This window comes from Typopeltis vanoorti, chromosome 19 (assembly GCF_054136105.1).
Source record: "Typopeltis vanoorti isolate ZY-2024b chromosome 19, IOZ_Tvanoo_1.0, whole genome shotgun sequence".
NCBI lineage: Eukaryota > Metazoa > Arthropoda > Arachnida > Uropygi > Thelyphonidae > Typopeltis > Typopeltis vanoorti.
Window position 1 is genome coordinate 96,368,376 of NC_143567.1, and position 14,328 is coordinate 96,382,703.

The 14,328-nt window shown below is 34.0% G+C and overlaps 1 protein-coding gene across 5 annotated transcripts in view; it reads right to left on the reverse strand.

The window, feature by feature from the left end:
* The window catches only part of TBC1D5 (TBC1 domain family member 5), a 495,953-nt gene that overhangs the window by 81,334 nt on the left and 400,291 nt on the right, over positions 1-14,328 (reverse strand). For all 5 annotated transcript variants that reach the window (XM_090408923.1, XM_090408920.1, XM_090408922.1 and 2 more), the window contains one exon: positions 12,996-13,147. In XM_090408923.1, the coding sequence (XP_090265049.1) occupies positions 12,996-13,147 (152 nt within the window). The remainder of the gene's footprint in view (positions 1-12,995; positions 13,148-14,328) is intronic.

The following is a 14,328-nucleotide window of genomic DNA, read 5'->3' on the forward strand; positions in this document are numbered from 1 at the left end:
TATTGATGTTCTTTAATTCTTTTTTCCACAGAACGGCCAGTTTGTCCAAAATAAGAAACATCGCATTCACATCTACCTTATTTATTAATTAAAGTTATTACTGTGGACTTGCATGTTGTTTTTAATAATAACAGTTAGTATACTTAGATTTTTCAGAGGCTTGTGATAAATTACTGCATGATAACTTCATAGTCAAACTACAGCAAATGGGGTAGGATATTAGATTAGTGCATTGAATTGGAGATTGACTGAGTGCTAGGTATCTACATGTTGTGCATGGAGGAGCAATATCCCAGAAGAGGAAAGTCACTAGTGGTGTGCCTCAGGGATCTGTTTAGGGCCATTGCTATTTAACCTGTATGTTAATGATATTGGGGAAGATTTGAATGGGGATATACAACTATTTACAGCTATGTAAAGTTAGGATGAACTACGAGAAGTAGAGCAGATGTTGTAACATTACAAGACTGGAATATAATGATTGAATGGGCACGGGAGTGGGAATACCAGTTCAATGTTGCAAAATAAAGATGGGATGTAGAATTTACTCTTGGTGGGGTTATATTGTTGGAAGTGGAGGAAATAAGAGACCTTGGGATGATGGAAGATAAGGATCTGAAATTTAGAGGGCATATTGCCAAAATTGTGAGAGCAACAAATTCTGGGAATGATGCAGAGGACACTGACCTGTAGAAGTAAAGGGATTCTAGTTCCATTGTATAAGGCTCTTATTATGCCACATATGGACTACTGCACAGTTATGGCCACCTGGTTTTCAAAAGAATGAAGAGTTATTGGAGGGTAGAGAGGTAATTGACCAAAATTGTTTCTGATCACTGGAATGTTGAACATGAAGAAAAGTTGAGATGATGTAATTTGCAGAGTCTAGTGAATAGGAGGAAGAAGGGTGATATGATAGAGATGTATAAGTTGGTAAGGGGGTGTTATAGGATTAATGGTGAAGAGGTTTTTCATAAAATCGTGGTAGATCGGAGACAAGAGGTCATCCCTGGAAGCTGTATAAGGAGGATGTGAACAAGGGTTTTTTTGCATGCATATTTGTGAATGTTTGGAATGTCTTGCCTGAGAGTGTGGTGTCTGCAGAGAATTTGAATGTGTTTAAGGTAAGGTATGATGAGCTGTGTGTATGACCAAAGGGACTTCCTAGATGAGTTTGTGACTCCATGGGGTCGTATGATAATAATAGAAGTGCTTGACAGACAGACAGACACCAGAGAGTATATGGTGAAGTGGAATATAGGAGAAAGAGAGTGACTAATGGAGGGCTTCAAAAGGACTACTCTGTATATTAATGATATAGGTAATAATTTAAAGAGGGAGGATGATTCAGTTGCTTGCTGATGATGTAGACAACAGTTGAAAAGGTAATGTAGGATGATTTAAGTAAATTAACAATGTATGCAAAGGATAATGGTTATCAATTTAATGTTGCAAAATGTAAGGTTATGCACTTCAGGATGAAAAGATTATATACTGTGTATCACACTGAAGGTACTACTGAATTGCAGGAAATTGATGAAGTTAGTTTTTTTTTTATTTGGGGGGGGGAGTGTAGATAGAAGGTTGAAGTTCAGAGTGCATATTGCAAAAGCAATATAGCTCGAACAATTACTTAAATGCTGGAAAATACCAGGAAGTTAAGGGAAGATTATTATCTCTCTTACTAAGGGCATGATCTTGCCAAATCTTGACTAATGCAGAGATTTTGGTCATCTGGGTTTCTTGAGAATCAGAAGTAGGTAGAGGTTTCAGAGATAAAGTAATCAAGCCAGTGACAGGTCCATGGAATGCCCCCATGAGGAGAGACTGAAGATGTGAGTTGCAAAGTTTAGTTCATAGGTTTAAGTTACTAAAGGGGTTCTAGAAAATTGACACAAAAGAAACTCCAAACTCCATTCCCACCTGCTATAAGCTGCAAAATCTCATATCTATAAGATCCCCTTACTAACTTATATATTTCTAACATATTTTCTGTCTTCCATCTAATCTTTAAACTCTGAAGATCATATTCCCTCATTCTGTAATCATATGTGCAATTCCATAGGCAAGCTATCATCTTAGTAGTGTGTTGTTGGATCTTTTCAATAGTCTCCTCATCTCCTTGGACCCCAGGTGACCTTACTTGCACATAGTAGGTCAGGAGTGGTTGTATCAAAGCCTTGTATATTTATTGGGAGAAAAACTTTTATTTTCCTGCAATACCAAAGTCTATAGCTTCACTGACTACCTGCAGCAAATTTTCATTAATATAACACTACTAATGTCCTCAGTCCAAAATGCATAACTTTGAAATTAAAGACATTAAACTGACACTCATTAACATAAGCCCATAGAATTACTCTGTTCAAGTTAGTCTGCAGGGATTTTGCATCAGATATGTTCCTAATTACTTGCCCTAACTTGGCATCATCTGTAAATAACTGGATATCACATTCTAAATCATCCTCAATATCATTACTATATAAATTAAACAATAAAGGCTTAAGTACAGAATCCTGTGGTATACTACTAGTCACTCCTTAGATTCACTATCTCCATATATCATATGGAGATATATATTTGATATTTGACAGGCTGCTCTCTTTTATCCATGTCAAAAGTCTATTTTCAACATTCATCCCTTTGAGTTTATATAACAATCTCTAGTGTGTAATCTGACAAAGGCCATGGTAAAATCCAAAAAGTACTGTGGAGTTATCCACTCTCCTTATAAAACTCAGCTATTATTATTACAGATACATGAGCAAACATCCATAGCAAAACCTACATTTAACAAAGTTACAGTTCCTCTACAGATGATCATAGTGCTATTTACTCTTCTACATATATGATTTATAACCAGCCTTTCATTACCTTGATGACCACACAGGAGATATTAGTCTGTATTTGTTGCATCAGTCCTGATGCAACAAATAATGAAACTATCTTGCTGTCCTTCCTCATTAGGAATCAGTTATTAATACAAAAATCATATACATAATGACCAGGAGTTGGTAAGCAGATTCCATTATATTAATTTATGTTTGATTCTTGTTGCAACAGGTATGCTTGTATCCAAAAACCTAAAGATGAACACTATTTCTGAAGATTACAAATTCAAACAAATCAGCTTGCTGCAATTTGTATAACTGATGATTTTGAGTAGAAAACAGGTACTCATTCAAATTTTCAAATCACGTGCAAAGAGGTCACATGGTAGCATTCAAAAAGGATAAAAAGCAAAGGGCTGAGTTAAACAAATTGTGCTTAAAAGAAACTCTTCATGAAGGAATAAAGTTGCAAACTTGCTTGTCTTGTAATGCCTCAAAGACATATCTAGATGATTTCATATGGGGGAAGAATTATTGGAAAGCTTGAAGAAGCTCACAGAATTACTGATATTGCCAGAGAGTAGAGTCTAGAATCTCAGATAATGTATCCAGGCTCTGGGCAGTGTTTCAAACCAATGGAATGTGTTCCAGATGTTTGCTAAGAGGTCACCCTCACTCTACCATGGAGCATGAAGACAGATTTTTGATAACAACAGCAAAATGTAATTGATGCACCATGACAGGTCAGCTTGCAAGTCAGCTCCATTCAAGCACAGGTACATGCTCTATGAGCTGTCCCCTTTTATCCACCGCTCATCGTAGAGAATGTTTTCAGTGGTGTTGTATCCATAAAAATTGTACAAGACACCAATGGGCTAATGTACTCTTTACAGATGAGTCATTTTAGTTATTCAGCTGATTCAAGACAACTGGCTTGAAAGTGGTACTACGGTAGTGCTGGGGTCATGGTGTGAGGAGTCATTATGCTTAATGAACACACCAAGCTACAAGTGCCGGGAAAAGGAACTACAACTGGTGAATGATAACGCAACAAAGTTCTTCAATGTCATGTTCAAATGTTCCATGGTACTGTAGCCAAAGAATTTATTTTTATGGATGACAATGACACGCCACATTATACACAAGCAGTGGAGATACTTCTGGAGACCAAGGATATTAATCGAATTGAGTGGTCAGCATGCTCCACGATATTAACCCCATAGAACATGTTTAGGATGCAACAGGCAGAAACGTTGCAGCTTGTAATTCCTCCTGCAGAAAACAAACAAGGCCTTATCCTTGTTTGTTTTCTAAGGAGTGGGCCAGTTTGCATCAAGAACTTTTGTATCATTTGGTGCTAAGCATTGTATGAAATTGTGAGAGCTGCACCTTAGTTCAGAGTGGACACATGTCTCTACACATAGTTTTCTGCAAGCACTGTACATTAATTCCTTAACTACATCCTAAAAATTTGTTATTTTTGCAAAAATGTATTGCAATTTAATTTGTACAAAATTTATAACACATTTTGTGTGTAATATAATGTATTAGTATGCTAGCAAGAAATTTTTGTCCACACTTGCCTGTAGTCATGAAAAATTTTTCATATACAGGTAAAAATGTAGTTTATCTTAGCTTTTGGACACCAGTGTACAATAAAACATAAGACAAAATATTTTTAAATTCTATAATCATGTTAAGTTGTAAATTATACCTACATCTACCTATTTTATACATGGTCATTGTTTCATATTATTATATCTATATATTTTTCTAAGATGGATATGAATATGTTGAGATCCCATGAAACACAACAAATCAGAATACCTGTTATGCAGTTAACTAACATCTAAATGAGCACTGCAACTAATATGTGTATATGTCTATTATTTCCGTCACCAGCAATAATACGTTTTATAGTGGTTAACTGTAACCTGAAATATACTGGAAATGTCAGGAAGGTATGAATTCATTCTTAATCTCTCACATTTATGTTTATATTCTTGCAACAGTGTTGTACTGTTCATTCTGTGGAATGCATTTTAATAGTATTAGTCAGTTAGATACATCCCACCTTTCCTCTTAGCATGTTAGACTTAATGGTCTGTCACAGTTAAGTAACTTTATGAACTGATTATATGGTATGATAGGGTGGTTAATTCTATCAACATAGTCAACTATGTCTGTGAACTGTGTTTATTCTCCAACCAGTTTATCAGAGAAGTTTTAAAAATACATGCACAAAAATATTAAGCATGGAATGGATAACAACAGTATCATGTGGTAGCACCCAAAGCAGAATAAAAGGCTGAGTTAAGCAAATTGTGTTTGAAGGAAGCTCTTTTTGTGAAGGAAAAAGTTGCAAATTTGCTTGTCTTGTAATGCCTGTGTGTAATGTATTAAATTCTGATTAAGTTACTGCTGCTTAACATGATTATTATTATTGTTGCTGCTACGTCATCACGGGTGGACATGCTACACCACTTAATCCTCCATCTATGCACTAGGCCATCATCCACCCACTAATATGGGGCTGTAAAGTTCTGATAAACACCTAGAACAAAAATTTATATTAAAGCAAACTAATATAACCACAAGAAAGAACAAATCTTAAAACCCTTTAACCCCATTTCATCTGATTGTAATAATTTGTTCTTTTTCTTTTAGGATATATAAGAAGACATGTCAGAGGTTTGAATAAATTCAAAGACACAGAAGTGCAGGCCACCATCAACTTTTTCGTACTGCAAGAAAAGTCTGCAACTGAGATTCACCAAACTTTGAATGAGACTTCAGAGGACTGTGCCCCAGCATATCTAACATTTGCCAGATGGGCAGCCAAGTTTAAAACTGGGCATCCTTAGACAATAGATGCCTCCAGGTCAGGAAGACCTTCCACAGAAATCACACCTGAAAATATCGATGCAGTGCCTGATATGATCAGTAATGATAGACGAATACCAGTTCAAAACATTGCCAAGACTCTGGGGATATCCAGGAAATGAGCTGGGATCATTATCCACAAACATCTAGACATGCAGAAGCTATCAGTGAAGAGGGTGCTTGTATTGTGACTGTTAATGAAACATAACTTCATCCCAATGACCCAGAGACTAAACAACAGTTAATGGAGTGAAGACGCAAACATTCTCCATGGCCAAAGAAGTTCCGAACTCAAAGGCAGCAGGGAAGGTTCCTACCATTGTCTTTTGGGATATAGATGGTGTAATCCTTATTAAGTACCTTAAAAAAGGTGAAACTCTTATAGCAGCAGTTTATTCAGCAGCTCTGAAGGAATTGAAGGAGATACTGAAGGAAAATACTACAAAAAAGCATTGTCCTGCATGCAGGACAATTCACCTGCTCACACTACTCATGAAACCCAACCGACAATACATAACTTGGGCTTTCACTATTCTTCAGACCCTGTCCCATCTGACTATTTTTTTCAGATGGGGCCAGGTCTGTTTTGGCCTTAGAAGTCATCATTGAATCTCTTAAGAGGACGTCCTGGTTTTCTTTTTCCTAGTGGTTCGTAATTTAAGGCTTGTTTTGGTAATCTTTCTGTTTTCATTCTTTCAAAGTGTTCCATCCATTTATGTTTATATTTTTTAATTTTTTTCTATTACTGATTCCTGGTTTAATTCTTTCATAATTTCTTCATTTCTTTTGTGATCAGAGTATATTTTGCAGTTTTTCTCATAAACTTCATTTCAGCTGTTCTTAACCTTTGTCTTTTTATTTTATTGTCCAGATTTCACTTTCATGCAGTAGGAATGATAGGGCTAATGTATTGTATACAAAATTTTAGTCTGTTTTTTTTTTTTTTGAACTAGGTTAGGTTTAAATATAGTTAATTACACCTGTTATTTTAAAATATTTCTCAATTTTTAGGTTTATATCTTTTTCATTTTCATGTGTAATCATACATCCTAGGTAGTTAAATGAATTCAACTGTTCTAAAATCTTGTCATCTATTACTATTATAGTTCTTATTGGATCTTGTCCTTTAAATGTCATAGTTTTTTTATTTTTCTGTTGATATTATCATTCCATAATCTTTGGCTATCTCATTTAAATTTAAAATATCTTTCTGTAAATTATTATCAGAATTTGTAATTATTATTTATTCATCTGCAAAAAGGAGAGTGTTTAAGTTCACAGTAGGAGAAAGTTTAATAGAAGTTTGATGGAAAATTTCTTCCATTTTATTATTATTTCATTTAAATAGATATTAAAAAGAGTTGCAGAAAGGGGACATCCCTGTCAGCCTCCTTGGTTTATCTCTCTCATACATGATAGATCATAATTTAATCTTATTTGTATTTGATTATTTTCATATATACTTATGATAGCTTTTGGAATATTATTTGGTATTTTTCTTTCTTTTAATATGTTAAATGAAATGCTTCTTTTAACTTTGTCAAATCTTTTAACTTTTAACTTTGAAAAAGTCAATGAATGTAATATGTGTTTCTAAATTGTATTCTCTCTTTTCTCTATTATTAATTTTAGGCAAAAGGCTGGGTCTATACATGATTGTCCTTTTCTAAATCCATTCTGTACTTCTAAAATAAAGTTTTCAGAATATTTGATTAGTTTGTTATTTAAAATTCTGTATATATTTTGTAACAGGAATTTAGAATACAGTCATCCATCAATTTTATGTCCATTTGAGTTACATCTGTGATCCCATAATGGAATAAATAACATTTTCGACTATACTTTCGAACAAGATGCAAGTGAGCGTAAAGTAAAAAGATTTTTATGTAGCAACAATGCAGTGGCAACAGTGCATTCAGCGACAACTTCCCTCGGCATTCGGCACTTGGCTTCAACAGTTCCTCTGTTGATTTTTGAAAAATGTTATTTGTGTATTTATCGTTAAATATTTCACAATATTTTGTGCAATATGGCCCCTACACACCCAATTAAAAAAGTAGTAAAGAATCACAGAAAAAGAGGATCACAGTTGATCTTGAAACGAAGTTGCAAGTTCAACGATAGTGACGAAGCAATGACAAGATCATATCAGTAATTGGAAAAGTTACTTCCATCATGCATAGAGGACTTGAATCAAAAGCGCATACCTCTTAGCACTATGACCATAAATGCTAAGGTACTTCAACATGTGGAAGGAGAAAGCAGGGCCCGATTATGACAATGAATTCAACACTTCTTCTGATTGGGTTATGAGATTCAAGCAGTGTTTTGTACTGCATAATGTGAAAAGATATGGTGAATCTGCAAGTTTCGATGAGAAGGCTGCCAAGGAGTTTGAGGAGAAATTGGATAAAATTATTTGTCACAGCAAATATTTAATATGGATGAGATGACCTGATTCGGAAAAAAATGTCTGAGCAGACAATTCATCCACAAAAAGCTAAAATCTGTGCCTGGTTTCAAAGCTCTTATAGACCATGTTACGATTCTGTTAGGGGGTAATGTGGCTGGATATAAACTGAAATCATTTGTGATATGGCACAGTGAGAATCCATGAGCCTTCAAAAACATTAGGAAGCATACTCTTCCAGTTCATTGGCGGAGATATAAGAAGTCATGGATGACTCAAAAATTGTTTGCCTTAATCAACTGTCATGCGATTTCACACAATAGTTTAAATTTGTGTGAAAGAAAATGCAGAATTTAAAATTTTATTAATTCTAGATAATGCTCCAGGTCATCCGTCTTATATCGGTGATCTTCACCAAGTTCAAGGTCATGTTTCTCCCTCCAAATACTACTTCATCGATCCAATCGATGGATCAAGGAGTTCTAATAGTGTTCAAGGTTTATTAACTACGGAAAACTTTTTCACAAGCCATTTCTGCTAATGAAGGAAACAACCAGACTCAAATGCAATTCTGGAAAGCATTCAATATTTATCATGCTATTAAAAATATTGGTGTAGTTTGGGAGGACGGCATGATCTCTCAATGTATGAGTGGCATATGGAAAATGACATTAAAAAGGCTTGTGCATGAATTTGAAAGTTCTGAAAAAAATGAAGACCTTTGTAAATTGAGTGAAGAAATAGTGGGCCTAGCAAACAACCTGAATCTCGAAGTGAATGATGACGATATAGTTCAACTCATAGGAAGTGCCCCCTGAAGAGCTGACTAATGAAGAATCGGTCGAACTGGAGGAACAACGTGTTGCAGAAGAGGAAGAACGAGAAAAAGAAGAGGAAAAAGAGAAACAAGGAGAGGTAGTTAAATTCACAGTGAAGAGTCTTGCAGAAATGTTCTCTGCAGTTAGCGATGTTCTCAAATTAGTTGAAGACATGGACCCCCAATGTTGAACCCTACTTATTAGTAGAAAGGAAAATACATGATGCATTTGCTTGCTATAAACACATTTATGATGAAAAGAAGAAGAGGAACAAGCAAAGCACATCAGACATTTTTCATCAAAAAACAAAAGTTACACCAGAAGAGCTGTAGCCTAGTCCTTCACATTGGGAAGGTAATGAAGATGTGATTGTGGAGGAAGATTTGGGTGACTATTTTCCTGTTTTATAGTAACAGTAACACACAGTACAGTTTTATAATAAGGTTTAAAAATTAAAATGACAGTATACTTATTACTCTTAACTCCCTAACCCCTATAACTCTGTTGATTTAAAGTATCAACTTATGTCCTGCCGGATGGAACGGAACCCGGACGTAAGTCGAGGGATGACCGTATTTATACCTCTATAATTTTTAGGGGCATCTCTATTATCCTTTTCAAAGACAGGGATCACATTGCTTTTTTCCATTCTATTGGTGGGTTACTTGTTGAATAGATTTTATTTTAAAATAATAGGAGTCTTTCTTTGAACCTTACATACACTAACCACTTGGCCAGCCAGGCTGGTCGAGTGGTTAGTGTATCTGCTCTCCAGCCAAAAGGCTGCGGGTTCGAATCCCGCAGTGGGCATGGATGTTTGTGTTGTCTGTGGAAATACTAGTGGCGGTGGTTGGTGGTAGATGGAGTTGGTGAAGTTGCAGTCAGTTGGTGGATTGAGTGGTTGAGACAGAGTTGTAGAGCAGGTGCCCTCCCTCGATGAGTCTTTGGACTCCCTGGAAGTGTCAAATAATAATAATAATAATAATAATATTTATATAATTCTGAACATGACTTATCTTCTACAGATAATTTTCCATTTCTAGTTTCTTTCAGGCTGATTTCTAATTCTTCTGTAGTTATTTCCTTTTCATTAAATGTTTGCCAGTTATCTTTTTTAAAATATTTATCTGTCCACAATTCTGTATAGAAATTCTTCATATTTCAATTTGGTGTTTAATTTTACATTTTCTTTAGTATCTGTACTTGTGTTTCAAAATCTTATATACATTGGGTCTTATTTTATATAAATCATATTCTAAATTAGAAACAAATTTGTTCCATAATTCTCTACGTCTTTTTCTGACTTCTCTTTTAGCTATGCTCTTATTCTTTTATATTCTATTTCATCTTCTAATCTTTTACTGTTTAACCATTTATGATATGCTTCTTTTTTCATTTCAATTATTTCTTTGATTTTATCGTCCCATATCTTCAGTTTTTTCCTTTTATTGAATTTTTTGGTCTTCCCTAAGCTTTCATTTGTTGCTGTATTTAGTATCGTTTTTATATTAAGCCATTCTATTTCTATATCTTCATTTCGTTTTATTTTATCTAAATATTGGTTAATTCTTTGTTCATATAGGCATTGTATGTGTCATTTAATAATCTAGTTTTATAAACAAATATTGTAAATTTTCTTATATCTTCAATTTTTTCTTTTTATTGAATTTTTTTGGTCTTTCCTAAACTTTATTTGCTGCTTTAGTTAGTATCATTTTTATATTAAGCCTGTCAATTTCATGCAATGCGATGTGATGTGATATAGCATACAAAGAAATAGAATTAGACCAAATATTAAATGAAAGAAATTTTCAAATACAGTAACCACTGAAACAAAAAAGAAATTAAAAGGAACATGAGAACTGAATATTTTAATGTAATATATAGTGGAGTTGACAGAGACCAAAGAGCACAAGCAGGTGTTATGATTTGGATTCATAATTTTCTTTCAAAACAGTCAAAATATTATAAATTATGGAATGAACGAATAATAGAAACTAGAATAAAAATAGATATAGGTTATTCAACAATAATTGGTTTATATGCCCCAGAAGAAGGAAGAGAAGATGATAATATTGAAATTTATAAATCAATTACAAAATATATATAATAAAATAAATAAAAATGATTATGTAATATTAGCAGGAGGCTTAAATGCAAGAATTGGAAACATGAAAATTAATAATAATATAGGAATATATGGAGAACATACTCTAAACAGTACACAATAAATAACGGAAAAAAACTCACGTAGCGTAGAAAGATTATTTATTAGTATAATTTTCGCCTGTGACACACAGGCGAAAATTATACTAATAAATAATCTTTCTACGTGAGTTTTTTTCCGTTATTTATTGTGTACCGATATGTCTACTCACGGTTTACCTCTTTTAAAACTTATACTCTAAACAGGAATGGTAAAAAAATTATTGACTTTGTAGTTTATAATAACCTTAAAATAATGAACATAAAGACATATAAATATACTTGGGTAGCAAGAGGATGGAAACCGATATTAGATTACTTTATCTTAAATGAAAAGATATCAAAATTCTCTTTACATATTAGACTTCACAGAGGATATGAAATAAGTAGTGACCACTTCCTCGTTAAAATTAAGATCATGTGCATATAAGAAATCAAATCAAATTATAAAAAAAATATAATGAATATAACAAACTTCTATATCTTTATGGAAGTTTTTCACTTGGCTATGCTACTAATTATATATTGGGTTTTATCCTTTATCCAAGTGTTAGCAAACAAAGTTTGCTCCTGAAGTACTTTCAGGACTGAGGAAACTCATGGTAAAGGTGGTATAAGTTCTCATCTCTTGCCTAATTATCTCCCATAATGCAAAGCACATCTCCTTGTCCTGCTCCCACTGATGAGACCTCAATAAAGGTCGAAACCAGTCTGAGTAGTGGCCCTTCTGTTAATGCATAGCATTATAAATGTCTGGAAGGAGATGTGCTTTGCATTATGAGAGATACTAAGGCAAGTGATGAGAACTTATACCACCTTTACCATGAGTTGCCCCAGTTCTGAAAGTACTTCAGGCACAAACTTTGTTTGCTAACACTTGGATAAAGGATAAAACCAAATATATAATTAGTAAACTTCTATATCACTTTTATCAACTACAATAAAGCATTTGATGCCTGCCCCACACATCTACCCACCCCGTGGCTGTTCTTTTACATATGCTACATCCATATGTTCATTATAGTAGTGAGAACCAACTGCATCAAACAAATGTCTGAAAGACAATTTCTGTATATGGGTTTAAGACATCTATAAAATAATACATACGTCCTGCAGATAGTACAAGGATCCAAAAGAGAAAAAAAAGTTTTTCCATCTTTGAATATGAACTTCATATCTGTTTAGGGGTAAAGAAATTTTTTTTTTCTTTAGAAGGCCACAAATTGTTTCAAACAGCCATTATCAGACTAAAAGGTAGTTTTCAAATTTCCTAGTCCCCATCAGGACAAAGATTATCATGGATTACAACAGAAATTAATTATATGCATAATGTAAAAAAAAAAAAAAGTGTTGAATTTTTTCTAATAATTCATGTGTTGAACTGAATAAAAAAGCTCCATCATTTACATTTTTTACAATTACAAAAAATAAATAAATGTATTCAAATTACTGAGAAAAAAAAAATGAGCCAAAGAAGCTTGATACTTTTAGAAACTATTAAATAAAGCAGCACAAATACTCATTGTTATTTTTGAGCCATGATGCCATTATCACTCATGTTGCATACAAGATGAATGGAAATGAGGAGAGAGTGGTGGAAGGGGGGGGGGGTATTTATCTGAAGGCTCAAATATGATTTTGGCTGCTTTTAGCAACCAGTCATCTATTTATAGAAACAAAATATTTGAATAGAGTAATTATAAATGAAAAAAAAAATTCGTATTTATTGTGTACAAGAAGCAACATTAAATTTCTATAATGTTGATAATATTCTTAATGTATGATACTTATTTGAGTTAACATATGGTAAACATAACGTATGCAAGATACTAAAATCCATATACACACCAACTTCAGGACTTGGAGAAGACTCCAGAGTTGCTGGTTCACTTGATGATTTTGTACGATTGAGAATTTTATTTGCAGCAGGACCTAGAGCTAAGGACTTAGGACGACTAGAATTCCAAGAAGGAATGGACCCTTTATGATTTTTTGAAACACTGAAAGAAAAGAACTTCATTTAAGAATTTGAAAATAACACAAAAACTCATTATAACAAAAGATAAACCACAGATTATTCTTACTTAATAGCATTTTATGTATTCTGAAATTGAACTTATAATTCCCCAATATTATTGTTATAAAATCTATAGAACATCAGTACCACCACGTCTGGATAAATGGTTAAGAGATGAGGAACTTTTTTTTTCTCCTTGAACTGGAGATTATAATCTTTAGAAGAAAGTAAGAAACATTGGTTCACTGTACTTAAAGGTGGACAGTGAACAAATATTGACCCATATGTGCTGCCTATATTTTTACAGGCTTAAGGGAAAGCAGAAGAAGCCACTTCAATGGAATGGCCCTCATTAAAATATCTACAAAGGGAAATAAGACAGAAGCAGAACATTAGTGCAAGTGACTGTGATATGCCTGTGAGACAGAAAATCACCAATATCACTTTTTCAAAGAAGGAGGACAGATTTGGAATTTATTGTGTTAGTTGTACAGGAAAGTAATGTCTTCAGCAGAAAAGGATACCTAGTTTTGGCGAGGCAGAGGAGAAGGCTATGGATACGATGAGCATATACCAGGAAAGGTTCAGTATTATTATTGACATCTAATCTCCATGCAGTCAGAGACTCATCATGGGAGGCACACACACACACACACAAGGCTCATCTAACTGTGCCTTAAACTGATTCAATGTGTCTACATTCACAACACATTCAGGCTATACATGTCCGCAAGGAGATATACATCTTCTTTTGGACATGTATAATGCTATGCATTAAGGGAGGGGTCACTACCCAGGTCTGGATAGTGACCCCTTCCCTTAATGCATGGCATTATACATGTCTGCAAGGAGATGTGTTTTGCATTTTGGGATACTAAGGCAAGTGATGTGAAGTCATTCCACCTTTACCACAAGTTGCCCAGTCCAAAATACTTCAGAAGCAAACTTTGTTTGCTTACACTTGGATAATGGATTAAACCAAGTATATAATTTCTTGGTATCTTTAATTTATAGCATAACCAAGTAAAAAAACTTCCAACAACATTACCTTTAGTTTCAATATTATGGGATGTGTTACAATCTTTCTGTAGGTCTAGAAAGATTGCAGAAGTTGGCTTATGTTAATCTTGCAATGACAAATGGTTTGCAAGTTCAGAAATGTGT